General features: G+C 37.0%; 1 protein-coding gene across 1 annotated transcript in view; it reads right to left on the bottom strand.

The window, feature by feature from the left end:
- Positions 1-10,700, bottom strand: part of LOC104490834 (vesicle transport through interaction with t-SNAREs homolog 1A-like) — a gene marked incomplete at its 3' end in the record, with an annotated part of 12,690 nt that extends 1,990 nt beyond the window's left edge. The window contains exons 1-3 of the mRNA XM_010133178.1: positions 10,668-10,700; positions 9,258-9,335; positions 3,097-3,117 (exon numbers count right to left, since the gene is read on the bottom strand). Of these exons, the coding sequence (XP_010131480.1) occupies positions 3,097-3,117; positions 9,258-9,335; positions 10,668-10,700 (132 nt within the window). The remainder of the gene's footprint in view (positions 1-3,096; positions 3,118-9,257; positions 9,336-10,667) is intronic.
- Positions 10,701-16,718: the final 6,018 nt, after the last annotated feature.

Here is a 16,718-nt window from a genome sequence, read left to right as displayed (position 1 = left end):
CCCATGCCCCATAAAAGAAAAAAAAAAAAAAAAAGAAATGGTGTAAGCCTGCAGTGCCTTTCTCCAAATACTGCCTCCCCAAATGATATTAAAGAACAACTAGTGTTGAACATTTTAAACTTGGTAAAAACCATCAGAAACATAACGTGACTCCACAGATATCTCTCAAGAAAGAAAAGTATAAGGGGGTGGGAGGGTGGGATACAAAGAAGGAGTCTAGAAGGTAAGAATCCTACAAGTTAGAGAGGAGATACTTTAAATAAAAAAAACCCCAAACATAGGCTGGGAGTGAGCACAAGTTGTAGGAGATTATAACTACAGAAGAGATGTAGGGTGCTGTAGTGGTATACTGGATATCTGCTGTGTTAAGGGCAGGGGAGGAAGAGATTGGATTTCCCATTGCAATGTGGAAGAGCAACCCAACAGAAAGAATTTGCATTTAACTGTATATTTTTATAGACTATATAAGCCACATTTAATCTAAAAGGTAAATTACAAGCCCACAGTTCAGTTCAGTCTTACTGCAAGCAATTAGAATACTAACGCCGTGTGAACTCGGTGCTAATATAACTCAGAGCTGTTTCTTACTCGATTTTAGAACCTTTCCACCCGAGCCAGTCTATATTGAAACCTAATTTTTATTATAGAGGGTGGTGTTATTTACTTTGTTTCAGTTTGGAGGCACCCTGTCCTTTGGTCATGAAATCACTGCCCTACAGTAGCAGCTGACGCTTTCAACTGCTTTTCACCCCTCCCCACACTCCTTCTCCCACAGCATTCCCTGCTTTCTCTGAGGTGATTCAGTGTGTCTTGCAGCTTCAGAAACAGCTTCTATCTAGAGTTACACAAGGAAGTTTTGCAAAGTGGCATGCTATCACTAGAGATTTAGTCATTCCATGTGGGCTGGATTCAAACTGAGATCTCAGGAGCTCAAAAGACAGAGCGACACAGCCTCCATGGAAGTCTGTGTACGGCAAGCGTGCACTAGAATAGAGCCCTGTAATGAGAGGAAGCACAGGTTTTATTAACAAACAGTATGGCAAACCACTATGTCTTTTAAGATCAGTTCATACCTCCTTAGGAGGACTATAACTGGGGAGGCCTTGATGTTTCACTATGTGATGAGTTAAGAATTATGTCTGAGTCAGTGTACTGGCCTTCATTTAAACTTTAATGGGCATTTTGCATTGGATATAAAAACACCACAGCAATTACAACCTATCCCACACAGAGCAGGCACCTAAATGCAGAGAACAGAATGCTAACAATTGTTTTTAAAGTTATTTTTGTCTCTACCTGCACAGTTTTGTGCTAGAAAAAATAATAAATTTCTTTATTTAGTTCTATTTGCTGCTCCTCTCACAATATGCAGAGAAAGGAGAAAGCAACTTATGAGGCTAGCAAGGAAAAGTAAAAAAGAACATTACCAGGAGCAATGTCAAAATTTTCAGGTGGCTAACAAAGAGGAATTACAAGCTCTAAAAGGTATGACAGTTCAGCACAGCTCCCAAGTTGCAGCCCTTTGCAATACCATCCTGAATTTTCTTATTTGCCTTCATAGCTATTTCCAAAAGAAGAGCAGTTAAGTAGCAGCTTTGTTCTTTGATTAAATTTTCAGAGTAAATTTACAAATTAGGAATCTTTATGTTTATAAAACTATAATCTATATTTGCAAATAAAAATGATTGTAGCATATTCTTTTACAAAAGCACAGGAGCAGATGTGCAGGTGGTGTTAGAGGGATGAACAAACGAACCCTGTTCTTCTGAAAAACCTGACAAACTCAGGCTATATAAACCCTTGCAACAATATTGTCATCTGTTTAAATACTGGGACTATTGGGGAGGGGAGCTCAGTGGTGGTGGGAGGGCTTTCATGTGCTTACATGTTTATACAGTGTAATTTTTTTTTGCTGTTTTACTCTGTAGCATTCACATATTAATATCAGCTCCACAAGAAGAGGGAAAAATAAGGCATCTGGGTAACTAGTAAAGAATCTTTGTATCACAAATATCTTACTTTTTTTAAGAATTCTCTGTAATTGTCCTTAATCTGGTTACTTCACAATTCTTTGTCATCACCATTTCTAAAACTTACAAATCCCTTCCTGCAGAGCTCAGTATTCATTACTGATGTGTCTGGGCACACGTTTCAAAAAGAAAATACCAGACAAATACGTGATGTTAAAATACTTGTGCTTCCAAATATATTTATTCAAATACTTCACTGGTTCAAACTCTTGGTACGAAACCCTTCAGAAATCTGACCTATAAGTAATCGTGACTTCACTGAGACCTTCTTTTTGGTGCTGTCGGGAAATAATGAAAAAAATAAGGCAGTTCAGATACCTGCTTTGCTATAGCAGTAGGTAACAGAGGAGATTAATTTCAGAAAATACACTGAAATATTTGAGGAACTGACCATTAAACCAGGCTTCTCTCTCTAAATATTTATGAGTCATTTTATAACTGGAAGAAAGGTGTTCTGGAATACTGATCTCTAGTGTTACACCCACAGATCTACAACACTCACAAATAAATAATAAATATTGATATGAGTGCGTAGGTCTACCTGTGCTGTATTTTCAGTGGCTTCACAATATCCAATATAATACCTAAGCTATTCAATATCTCACACCAAACTCATAATGTTGTGAAATACTGTATAATTTTAACAGTGTTTCAGCACAGGTTTTTACAAAAGCAATGCTTTCACTTTCAATACCAGTGTATAAATGTATTTACCCTATCAAAGATTTTGTGATGCAAACGTGATTATTACTGTTCCTGATTTGATCACGGTATTTTAGCAGAGATCAAATAATAGGGTTTTTTCTTCCCTTCTTTTTCTAGTGCCTTTAAAAAAAATTCCCACTATCAAAGAATGTTAATTTCTAAGGTTTGATCTACAGATTCCTATGTAGGTATACAATTATTAGGGAAGAAGAGGCACAACAGAGAATATTTTACAGCAATGTAATCAATATTTTTGCTTTGTGTAGATTTCCCTGCAACAATGAACAAAAAGATCTACTTCAGATTTAGAAACTCAGCTTTAAAGGGAAAGCTAGACAACAAAAAGCAAGGAAGTACTCACCTCTTCACGTAATTTTATCAACTGCAACATGAACGCACAAAAAAGATAAAAAGGAAAGAAATGGCAGGAAAGAAAGATCAGTTGTGTGACAGGATACAGAATTAACATTGACAATTTATCTGTTTACATGTTTAGCATTTAAAAATCACAGACAAACACATTAAAAGAACCTAAACATAGACTACATGCAGAGTTTTTTGAACGAATAAAGATCACTTTCTCACACTGTCACATTAAACAAAGAGAATAGTGTGAAATTCTCTTTTAAACCACATCTAAGACACCATCATGAAATAAAGGGGAATGACTTCATAGAAGTCTATATTATAGAGAAAAAAACAAGTTTACTATTCCTCTCTTCGAAGATTGTACAGCTGAAGTGGTTTTGTACATACAAGTTTTCAGAATGTTTTCTGTATATTTTAGTTGTGACAACTGATCTCTTATTTTACTAGCAGATCTAACTTATTAATAGAGGACTGCATCTTTATAGCATACAACCAGTATTTCAATTTTTATATACCTGAGTTCTACCATAACGATATTATCTAATTTCACCACTGAACCTCATATAGAGGGTTTTTCCCAGTTAAAAAAAAAAAAGAAGAGCTTAGTTAAACAGCTCAGAATTAAGATTGATTGCATAGCATATTAAAAATAGACAAAGGAATAGGGAAAAACACGAAACATATTTCCCTTAGAAATGATCCATTCCAGGTTCTTAATCCTAGACCACTACACACTGTGTGTATACTTACATAGAATATACATTTATATTTACCAATTTATGCTTGTAAATCAACACAGTCTAACACTACTAATAATATTGCTCTAACAGGTTTACTAGAAAAGTAAATAAAGCCGCAATCTGATTATCAAGCTATGTTGTAATATGCTCTCCCCTTAGAGAGAGAGACAAAGTACTTGTACTGGAACAAAACGTATAATTACTCACAACAAATGTCTGCGTAAGAGTGGCTCTTTATAAAAAATTACAGTTCTCTCACCGACTCCAGTTGAATTCGAAATTACAACAGCTACATCATTATCTCAGTTTATGCTGATACTTCCCCTACAGTTTCATAACACTAATTTTCTACACGTGTGTGAGCTGAGAATGTTTACTACTAATAAAGTCTCGCCAGCATGAAGGAAACAAAAGAACCTCCATTATTCTCTATTGTTTCAAATGGCTGGTCTAAAACTGAGCGTACACCTCACCCCGTTCCCAAAACGGACACCGAGGCTCCTACGAGATGCAATTAGGAGGGTTACTACCACCCCGACTTAAACTGAAACGGCTCTTTCAGGACGTAGCTAAAAGGGACTTTACTAGAATTTGGTATAAAGAAAACTGCATTGTCCGCCAAACCGGGGCTTAAATTCAAGTGCTTGGCCTATCATAAATTGGTCTCTTTCTCCAGAACTTCCCCCCCCTTTTTCCCCAAAAAAGGCAAACATTAAGGCTCTTTAGAAAGAGACGATCTGCGAGTTGATCACACAGCTATCCTTTCTTTCGGAGCCCACCATTCTTCAGTTGACTATGATACTTAAAGGGCCAAAGTTTAAAACTACTCTCCCGCGATAGAGCCCGTTTGGGCATGCCACCCTGCTATAATCAATGAGAGTTTTAAAATGCTGCACATTTGTTTTCTCAATACGTCCCAAACAAAAATGTTCTATCTTGTTTGTGCTGCATGGCTGAATTTAAGCTCTGCATGGGATTTGCAGCTAAGCTAAGTAATGGGAGAAGGTTTTTTTTTTTAACATTGGCTGAAAGAAATTAATTCAAATTAACAAAAGATGTATTTTTCCCCCATTTAACAATGCTCTTGATGAAAATGTGTTACCTTTACTTTTCTATTTTCAAACATTAATTTTATTATGCTCACCGCTCAACTGTAAACAGCATTAAGCCGAGTGCAGTCACCATTTTAGGTTATAATAATCAGCATATTTTTGAAACAAAGATTTTTTTTTTTTTGCAATACAGAATTCGATACAAAAGGTAATCTGTTCCTTTGTAGGCTAAAAAAAAAAAAAAATCTGGTTTACGCTGGTTTGAACCAGTGGAATCTCTTGTGGCTAAGCCTTCTGCTGTGACTAAAATCAAAACTGCGCCGCAGAGAGCGAGGGAGCAAGATGGGGGGTGTGTGTGTGCGTGTGTGTCTGTGAGGCACATCACGTGACAGAGAAAACTACCGAATTTTTTTAAAAAAGCTGATAACGCTACCGCCGTCTCTGTCCGCATATAGATAACGAATAAATGCTGAACTCTATTAAACGCCCTTTACACATTATCGTGGGTCGAACACACAATTTTCTGAACTTATGATGACAGTCTATTTATTTTGCTATAAACCTTCGGCATGTAACGAACAGATTTGTGTCTGGTAATGATCTGCTCTGCCAGGGCTATATGAAATGATACCGACCTCCTTTAGATCTTGGGGAATTAAATTGACCAACTTCACCCCCTGGTCTGCAGCTGAAGTTTGACACACTTTATGCACAGCAAGCCCAAATCTAATATTATCACAACTTTGTAGTCAGAAATTAAGTAGCCACAATATATTTGTTTACCACAAATCACATACACAATGTATGTGTATACGGACACGCAGTTTAACCTAATGCAAATTTATTGAGATTTATTAATGAACACAGTTGCAAAAGAGAAAGGAACACTATTATATTTCAAGAAAGTTGATAATACAGCACCCAACATTATTTTGGTCAAGAAGCATTTCTGATTTAACCCATAAATACTTTCTAAATGACATGAATGGCCACATAAAACAAGTCTATGATTATTAAAGTGAAGCCACAACTTCAGGTAGTGTATCCTTGAAAAGCTCAAAACTTTCAAGGGATTTGATAAACGTAGGTGGCCAGAACAAATAAGACTGGAAGCAACAGAGCCCTTTTAAGACCGCTCCTGGAAATTAAGTAACAACCCAATGCACACAGTAGGTTTTTGGGTTTGGGGTTGTGAGCAGGTGGGGTTTTGATGCAAGCGGGGACATCTCCTGATTCTCAACCTCTGTATGTGCCTCATCTGACTATATTCACATGACTCAGATTAAGAAGAGATTAGGGAAGAAATTAAGAAGAAATCGTTATAAGGCAACCACACTCTAAGTTGCTGTCATCTACACGACTGCTACTTATAGGAGACATTTTAGAAAAATGAAGATGATGAAAGATAAATCATCATTTGCTAATTCTTCAATCTGTTCTTTGTGCTTCAGTCTTCTTGGGAGAACAACTGGAAACTCATACTTGTGACCCTATTCATTACAATTTATAATCTGTCTGTGGGTTGCTGTAATTGTACCTTCGAAAATCAACAAAAAATCCACAAGTTGAATAAATAAAAGTTCCAAATTGTTTATTTTCCCAATAGCGCCCCATTTATTTCTAGATACTTAACATGGTCATACTAGCCAATATACATTAAGTTCCTTTTGTCTGCTCACTGCACTAAAACCATTATGCAAATGTTTATCGTGACGCAAAGACCATAGCTAAAACGCGCAGCTCACATCTCTTGTTTCCCTCGGGTAACAGCACATTCTAAGCAGATAGTTAGCATTTCTATTAGTGGATTTTACCAATATTTTGTATTGGTAGAGGAGCAATTCTGAGCTCAGAACTGTTTTCAACTTCTCTGTCAAAAGCGGAACGCCTCCTCTTTTCTCCCCTTTCAGAGTCTGGTGACTAAACTGGGGAAAACAAACCCACCATTTTTCAGTTTAAGTAATTTAGCCTAATCCAAACTGACTGACAAGTCCTACAATATGTCCTGGTTTGAGCTCAAACCAGGACACAATATTAGGGTGAGGGCCAGTCCATCTGCTTATATTTATTTCCATCAGACAAAATAAAAGCAAGAATTTGAAATATCTTCAAATATTTTATACAGCTGTAAGTTATACCTGAGCATCCTTTTGTCATGCACTTCAGGGTTTCTATTGATACAATAATGTATAGGAGTGAAAGTATATGAGGCCTAGGGTTACTGAGTTAACTATGTCGATATAACATGTTCAGTATAAGGTAAATACCCAAACCTGACACTTGAATTAGATAGCTGCACGTTCTGATAAGTTCAAGATAAGACCAAAGTTTTTGCACTAACTGCTTGTACTTGTGTATATGCATGTATGTACACACATAAATAATGATATTTCATAAGAAAAAGAGGTTGTAAGATTGATTATTGGAATTATACAATAAATGGTATTAAAAATAATACTGGTGTTTATGTATTTAAAAGAAATTAGGTGACTCTTCTATGGTGGTATTTCATACCATTTTTTAAGGAAGCAAAGAAAGGAATTCAGAACTTTCAAAAGTATAGGAGTAACAGTTTCAAGTTGGGTTACAAAAAAGGATTTTGATCACCTAAAAGACTACATAAACCAGCTTAAACTCTTCCATTTAAGAAGTGGTTGTTTGGAAGAAAAATCTCATGTTGACAAACGGTTGAAGGTACCATTTGGTTCCCTGAGATGAGACGATGTTTATTCCATCAAGTTTAGAATAAAGATCATGCCTTGCAGAAAGTGCACATGAACCAGTTATTTAACCATTCCTTAAAAAGTGAAAAAAAATATTTTATCTCATCCTACACATAAGATATTCTGCTATAGGTAAAGCTTCTTATCACAATTGCCCTTTTATGTCTGAATTCACACAATTTTTTCTTGAAATGCAAAAAAAAGCAGCACCTTAAAAGAAATAAAATAGGAATCTTAACACTGAGTTTACGATCATGACATGCAGACTGTGAAAGTCTCTTCCCTAAAATCATCCTTTCCATAAATTCATTATTTAAGGATAAACTCCCTCTCTTTATTTTATACAAATTTTGGAATCTCCCCTTGCTACAATCTGTAACTATGAAGATTAATAGCTTTTAAATTTAAGTCTTCACATAGACACTAGAGCTGCTCTAAAATACAGTCTTATATCTATAGATACACAGTATCCTGTGTATAATTGCATTAATGTATGTACTGAAGTCCATCACAGAATTTAAAATGTACACAGCACATTTAAAATGCTGTATAAGGTTAAGATGTAAGGGTCTGTGTTTTAAAATTCATTGTCCTAGGGTAAGTCTCCAAGTCTTTTTTTTTTTTCATTCTTTAGTGAAACTCAGCTTATACCAAGGGTAGAAGATACTAAAAATTTTAATCATGGTTGTGATCTGTTTCCTTATTTAACACTGCATTTGTCAAGTAAACATTTAAACAATTTTCACTTTCACTTCCAAAATAATTTAAATTCTACCTGGTCAGAAGAGAAAATCTGATATTTAAAAAACCTTACAACTAGCTTCTAACTCAGAGTGCACAACTTTGATTACAGTTGACATGATTTTCAAAAGAAATATTCTGTTTTCGGACAGAGCTTGTCAAACAAGCTTCAGCACCAAAAGAAATATTAGCAGGTGGGTCAAAGTGCCCTGAATATAATGTTGCCTTTGTAATGTTCATCAGCCTAGAAGGATCCTCACTGTAGTGCCCAGAACACCAATACGTGTACAAGATTTTTTTTACAAAGCTTCAGGATTTCCCTCATTAAAGGAGATGGATAGCACGCTGCATTCTAGTACACCATGCCTTATGAAAGCATGTTCTTATTAGTACAGCTTGTGTTTTTGGTACAAGGAGAGAAAATCTGTTTAGGGGAGGAATCACACAAGGAAACTGAGTGGGGTACTGCCAAATTCTGAGAGCACACTTTCATTTGTTTTGCCTGCCAGTGTTGATTTAATTATACTGCATTATTATCAAAGCTGCATTATGTACTTTTTTTATTCCTTTTACATGTGTTTGAGGTGAAGACCTTGGCTTTGTCGGCAAACGGCAAACAGCGCGTTTCAAGTTATTTCTTAAGTACTAAATAATAAAGAAAAGAGAAGAAAAGATTTTTTTTTAAGATAGCAGACAGTGATCACAAGTTAAAGGGTTAAATGTAAGATCTCCAAGAAACATTTTGAAGTTGATTAAGACCCCAGCTTTGCATTAAACAGTATCACTTCCACATGAGTTGTTGCTAATGCTGTTAAGGAGCAGCTTGAGAAGCCCAGTGTGCCAGTGACCTTCTTCACCCTCCAGCCACCCACTACGGCTTCTTGATTAGCATCCTACCTGGTTCTCTGAGGAATTCCCGTCATCCCCCAGGAGCTCATTCCGCACCTCATCACTGTAGGCGATTCGTGACCTTTTCTGTAAAACAAAAAGAAAAAAGGGTTAGGAAGTAAAGCTCCGAAGCCATCGGTATCAAGGCTGATCATCTTAAACCTCGAGAGCCCCCTAATGGATACCTATTTGATTAAAAAAAATAAAAATCTGCAAGTAAAAGTTATTAAAAAGTTCTTCGGCTGCTGTATTTTGACAAATCTGCATTTCTAAGGCAGTCACATCCTCAACATTTCAGCAATGAAAGCAGCTTCAGTGAAGCTCGAGGTACGGAGCTGTGATCCCAGCTCTGACAATCAGGTAACCAGGAGAGGTAATATACGCCAATACGAGAAGCACTGAAGAAATGCATGTGTAGGAACCAAACGCATTTTCCTGAGGAACGCTTGCTAGCTGGACGCAGAACTCAGCGTAACATTGTAGTGATGCCATTAACTAGGAAAGGAAGACTGAGCTTCTCCTGTATAAAAAGAACCCAAACCTGAACCATGCACATTTGACAAAACTGGTTGAACTTAAAGATGTAGAAAATTAACAAGTGTTCCCTCTGCTGCTAAGGCTATGAAGACCTGCTGGGAAAGGACTAGAAACCAAAGGGCAAAAGAAGGGAGAGAAAAGAACGGTACAAGGAAACGTTGGTTTACAGCAGTTCCTGGAAACACCATGAAGCTGAGACAGTCCTTCATTGGAGCATTATGACAGACAGTCATTATTCACGGCTTATGAGCACCAGATTTGCTCATGGACTTATCATCATATCGATTCTAAACTAAACAGGGTGAAGAGCAATGGAAAACAAATGTCTGGAGATTACCAGGGTAGCAAAGCATTCAGTGGAACAACAAGGCATTCCTTAAAGAGAACGTCAGCCTAGCTTTCAATTTCTCTGTTGGCCAAATAACAGGCCCTTAATCAGTTAATATTCTTACAGCCACTGAGAGAGAGAGGAAGGATTTTTAACACATTGTCTAATACCTTTTTATATTTGAGTGCAGTTATGATCAATTTTACACTTCATCAGTGGAACAAACTCAGGAGTAGCATAGCAAGAACTAGGCTGTAGGGCCTTCCTTTACTGATGGGAGCTTCCGTCATGCGCTGCCGTGGTAGATACCATCAGTACAAATCAGCAAAAACAAATCCCTCCTCAGACCTTCCCTAACTGGACAATCATGCCAAAAACCATGCTTGGGGCCAGGGTGCAAGAAACAACCCACTAGAAATTATGCTGAGCACAGGGATATTCATTACCATTGTGACAAAGAAGTTTGAATGTGGGTTCACCCCTTAAGCTAGGAACCTGGCAGTGGAGTAAGCTTTGTTTTGGTCATGTCAGAGCAACACATTTTAACTTTTTACCCCGTGTAGCTCACCCTTTATTGCCATCATCATCGTTACAACGCTTACCAACTTGTGATTCAGTTGCTAGTGTTCAGATTCAGATTATATATGAAAGCCACAGATGTACGTAGGCAGGAAAAAGCGTACCACAGAACGGCTACAAGAGCTGAATTGTGCCAAATTTTTTGGAGATCTCAGCTGTCACAGTTCCATACTAACCAAGCTAAAGTAGTCTACAGCATTAAAGGAAATGAGAACCTTTAAGCAGGCTGTGGTTATCAGAGCTGCTGGTTTAAATTATTCATTTCATCACTATGGGGGACTAAAACACTCCACAGTATGCAAGAATATCATACGGAGATAGGTTTTGTTTTTCTCTTTTTTCACCAAAAAGCCAACAAATTGGCAGAGATTGCTCAATTAGATTATTTTCCTATTTTTATTTGATACATATCAAACAAGGACGTAAATTACAAATATAAACCAATAAATATCTAATCTTCTTTTCTGAATAAGATTCAGTCTTCCCATTTGAGGTCTAGTAGTTCAACTGTACAGTCTCTCCCAATTTCACAAAACGACTCAGCCCCATTGATTCTGTTAGTGTTGAATGCATTTATCATTATTAGACTGAGATGAGGAGCATGATGCTTCATGAGCTTGTTCTCCAGTGAACAAGTTGCCTAATTATATGTAGAGGCTGAGATGGTCCTTGGTTACACATGATTTATTTGAAAGGTTTAACTGGCTGGTATTATCATTCATAAAAGCCTGCACGGAAGAAAGGAAAAAGAATATTCTTCACGGTAAAAAAAGAAATGTTAACAGCAATACAATTTTTAGAGGCCCTTTATAATCCTTTACATCATCATCACTGAACTTAATAAATATATTTGTATCATTGTTCTTTTAGTGCAATAATCTGTCATGATCTGAAAAATCAGCAATTACATTAAAAGAAATAACCCTTTGCCTACAATTAGGTATAACTCTTTGCCATAATCAATAAATAATTTGATACTACTTTTGATCACAGTTTCACTACCAAATGAATCAATAATATAAAAGAAAAGCCTTTGAACTAAAGTGTTCTTTTTTTCTTTCAGGATTTGTCCAAAAATATCAATATCTTGACTTTCTCGTCATTTTTATTAAAGTAATATTGGTTAACGCTTTAAAATCTGGCTATCAAAATTAGTTCGGTTCATGTGAACCTAATAATTAAATAATTTTTAGATACATGTTTTTAGTTTGTAACAGCTGTTTATAAATAAGTACTTTAGCCAAATGCAAGAATGATAGTTTGAGCTGGAAATGTCACACACTCTGCTACAGTTTGAAGGAACCCAATTCATAATGCATTTTATAAATAGTTAATGACTTCTATACATAAGCTAACCAGGCAAATCAAGAAATTGTCAACATTTTTAGTCTTAGTTGTCAGTTACTACTGTCTACTGGTACTTTATATGTATGTTTCTAGAAAAGACAGAAGCTTTACAGAGTTTGTAATCCAAGGCATTTCTGAGCAGCTCAGTATAGGCTTAAGAGGTTCCATGTGCAGTTTTTTGTCTGTAAAGGTCTGTCATATATAGAAGTTTTATTGTATTCTGTATTTTCTTATATAGCCGTAAACAAAAAGTCTCAGCATAGGAGTGTTTTTAACTCAGTGTACGTGTTTGCATTCAAATGTGGCACGCACACGAGCACACGACACCACGCAAGGGGTAAACAACTTTCCACAAGAACTTCAAGACTAAGTTTCAGAGGCTGTTTTAAATGTACTACAGTACCCAGACCTTCTAACAAGGGAGAATTTCTGATTCCAGGCAGATCTCTCTTGGTTTATGAACAGGATTTTTGCATACTGATTGGGTGATTTCCTTAAAGTCCTGTTCAAACAGATACACTTGCTCAGTTCTGTCTGGCAATTTGGCTTTAAACAATCTGTCTACTTGACCCAAGCCTTAACATTTCCCAGTAGAACGGAATGTGTTCGTGGGCGAGCCCAGCTAAATTAGAATTGAAATGAATTAACTTAGCTTAAACTAATTAAGATCTGTGATCTGCAGTACCACCACCCTGTATGATTCTACATGTGAAGTAGGGGACATGTAACCAGACTGTAAGTATTCTGCTGTACTACTAATCTGAGCATACCAATGAAGTTCGTCTATTACTAAAGCATATGAGAAGTTAATTTCCATGGCCTACACATGGCAAAGCAATTGCTTAAATTGCCTCACCTGGGAATTTAATACAATGTTATCATCAGACCAGCCACACTGTAAATAGATTTATAATGCTTTCCATGTGCTAGGCTAGGTTGCATATGAATTAAGTAATGATCTGGTATTACAATACAATCAGCTAGTTCCCACACCTGGCAGACAGGATATTTTGCTAAATTACTGCCTATACAGATACATCACAACATAGAAACAGAAAAGGCAATGGGAAGAGAAACAATCTACGTGGCGTACGGCCGATTTTTACATCGTAACCAAATAAGATGTAGATGGAAAGAGGTACCCAAAATAATCTTTGTCCAACATCTGCACAACAGAACACATACTTATTCATTTCTATTCCATTTTGGCCTAATTTTCCGCATTCTGTACTTTAATTACCATCCACGTTCTGAAATATTCCCATTAGTGAAGGCCAGAACTAGCCAATGCCCCCTCACTCCAACGCACTTTCAGCAATCAGCCAAATAATTGATGGAAAGTATCGCACATTTTCATACCTGAACTAAAGAATAGCTTTCCCCCTGCCAAACGCAGGCAGCCCCCGAACACACAACCAAACCTAGGTGTGTTGCAGACAAAAGGCCCAGCAAATCCTTTCATCTCAACGCATCCATTTCTCGGGCTCAATGTTTTAAGATCGGATTAAACAGATTTTTTTTTGTGAAATATGTGTAAACAAGCAAAAAGGCTTATTTATCCAAAAACATCTGTTTTCATATAAAATTCATTAGGATTTCTTAGTATATAAAAATGGTTTAAAAAAAACTTCAGGCGCCTCTTTCAGAGTTTGGCCCTGCTCTGCATGTAAATAAATACTTGAGATTAGCATAACCAGAAATAATTTGTAGGAATAAATAAGATTTTATTTCATGTTCTTCAAGAGTAGTCAGTTTTGCCATTGCTTTTTCTAAACGCGAGGTGAAAAAAGTGATCCTCAAACGGTCTGCTAAACGCTGCAGAATGAACACTTTCATCTCTGCCTTTCAGAATAGATCCTGAAGTAATTTTTACTGAGCAGAAATGGAGAAGATACAGTTTAACAAATTTAGAAGAAAACTAAGTGACCCTACTTAACAATCTTAAAGATTATATACAAACAGAAACACATCTTCAGGGAACAAAACAATTGAAATTACTTAAGAAATTGCGTTCAAACGTCGCTTTTCAAAACTTCTACGTTTCTCTGTAAAAGTGACCCAGGAACAATAGTCTAGTCACTGCAGAGTGCAATTCAAAAGAGGTTTTCCTGTTCCAAAGTAGCTCAGATTTTATCAATTGTGTGCAAGAAGCAGGAAAACTATTACGTAGTGCTAATATACAATCTGATGCAATGCTGCACCTTCAAGCATTTCCTTTTGAAAATAAAACCCCAAACCTGATACCTTCATGCCCAAAAGGAAATAAACACTATTCTGCAAATCCAGCGAAACTTCACATTCAAAGAATCAACTCAGCAACGCGTGTTGGCTGGGAAAGGTCAATGACTAAGTCACTCCTGGTCCTGCCTGCCCTTCCAGCATGTACACGTAAAAGACTGCAGGCAACTCTGAAGGAGAAATCACAACTTAAAACCTGCATTCTGCCACTGCCAAACGTTATCAAATGTTCCTACAACAGCAGAGAGAAATCAAACTTCAAGTGCTAATGTGAAATTAATGCAGGGATACTATCACCCTTTTTAAGTAGATGTCACAGGTCTGTAAATCTTCTTTTCAATAATCATCATCAAACACACCTTTAGTTTCATTATGGGGTGAGGGCAGGGAGGAAGGTCAAGCAAACCCCCATGAGGATACAGCACATTGTATTATGCTGGTCATGAAAAATGCAGCTTCTGCCGACAGAGCTACTCCCATCTCAAACTACGACCAGTCACCAACATGGCTGACGCTTGAACAACCTGCTACCTTGCACCTGCTGTAGGTAGGGAAGGAAGAAAACAGGTGACCTGTGAGAGAATTGGAACTCATCATTTCTGCAAATTTAAGGAGTAACAGAGGATTATTTCTATTGTGAGAAACATTTAGAAAAACTCTAAATTTTAAACATAGTAACATAGACAAGGAAAGATTTTTTTTTTAAATTAAAAGATCTGGAATGAACTGACCTCTCCCACTCTCTTTTTTTAGAGGATGCTTGAAAATTCACTACCATTGCTTCCAATTTAACAAGACCACATCTACAGGAAAGTAATGTAATGACATGCAAGAGTTATAAATCCAAGCATGGAAAACTTCAGATAAGCATCGCCTGGGCTTGGATAGCACTCTCCAAACATAACAATGCATAACTCCCCATAGCCTCATGTTTGGTTTTTTTGTTTGCTGTTTTTTGTTTGTTTTTTTTTTTTAATTATAACTACTCATCTTTTTGCTTGCTTGAATTACCACACCCTATCTCCAAACCTTGGTCTCTATGTGTACACTATTTTATTCTTTCATGAGAATTCAGTTTCACCAAGGTGCTTTCAGTTTGGGGCTCTTCTGCACAACAGTCTGCCTGCCTTTTTAATCATGTCATAATCTAAAAAGGCACCAGCTGAGGCATGAAGGGTGACTGAGCATTCCCACAAATTTAACTGTAACCCCTCGGTAGGTCAACATAGTGTCATCTACATCTTGCACTGCTATTACAGCTATTCTGCTATTTCTGTTACCTACGTCTGCTAGTCTGTTCCTCTAATATTTTTTTGAGTACTCTAATTTCAGTATTTCATACAAATCCTTTCTATAGATTCCTTCATATGACCATTACAAAACCTATCTCTATACATCTACTTAGCTGGCTAAATTAACCAACTTGCCTCTTCAGTCATCGGAAATTCCTCTAAACCGTGCAAGAGATCACTCAAGTTTATCCCTCTCAGATTCATCTTCAGAAAAGTCTAGTGCTTCCTTGTGACCACCCTGTGTGTGTTCCAAGACCAGTCCAATAATCCAGCTTGCTACATTAAAAGTTGCCTGGTGTTTGTGCCCTTTGCCTTAACGTATAGCAAACATTGGCATTTACTTGCTTAACTTGTTGACAAAGGTTTTGCAACTTGCAGACCCTTATTATTTCAATTAGCAGCACAGGAAGAAAAGGCAAGAGCAAGGCTGGAGTGGGGGAAACACCCTCTCTCCCTAACTCAGGCAACAGTTTGAAAAATCAAGATTGCTCAGCTGTAAGACCACACCTGATACAGGTTCAAAGTAACCTAGCAACCTCATAATATAGGTTCAGCAATGACTTGACTATTTATTTTGGTGTAGGGGGTGTAAGTGGGATAAATGGGATAAATTCTGGTTTGTATAGCATAGGTTCACATTTGGAAACAAAGGGGACACACCTAGACTGTGGCATCAACGAAAAGGTCGGATGCAAGCAATAGGAACGATAAAAATTAAGCCAGCATTGTTGCAGATAAACTGATCTTCAAGTCATGTTCAGGCTAATCTGCAGAAATATTGAAGGATGTCAATATGAGCACTCAAGGCAATTCAGCCTCTATAACAAATCCTAGAAAACTCTCACTGTAGAACAGATTTTAAAATCTGGCATTGGAAATCAGTCACTAATGTCATATAGGCTGCTGTTCTTCTACAGAAGTCTCTGCTAGGTATGAATAACTTCGATTTAAAGATCAACAAAACTAGGCTATAAAAATAAGCTTATTTTGAGCATGGTTTAACTACAGCAGCTCCTTGCACTTAGAACTGGCACGTGCACATAATAAAAACACATGTAAGAGCTACAAGTTTCTCTGTAGAATTACCTCTTAGGGAAAATTGTTACAGATAACAGTGGAATAGAGAACTTTCATTGTGCCCTTTTCCAG

Source organism: Buceros rhinoceros, unplaced genomic scaffold, assembly GCF_000710305.1.
Source record: "Buceros rhinoceros silvestris isolate BGI_N320 unplaced genomic scaffold, ASM71030v1 scaffold40503, whole genome shotgun sequence".
NCBI lineage: Eukaryota > Metazoa > Chordata > Aves > Bucerotiformes > Bucerotidae > Buceros > Buceros rhinoceros.
Note: the sequence above shows the minus strand (reverse complement) of the source record. Positions and strands in the feature narration are given on the sequence as shown.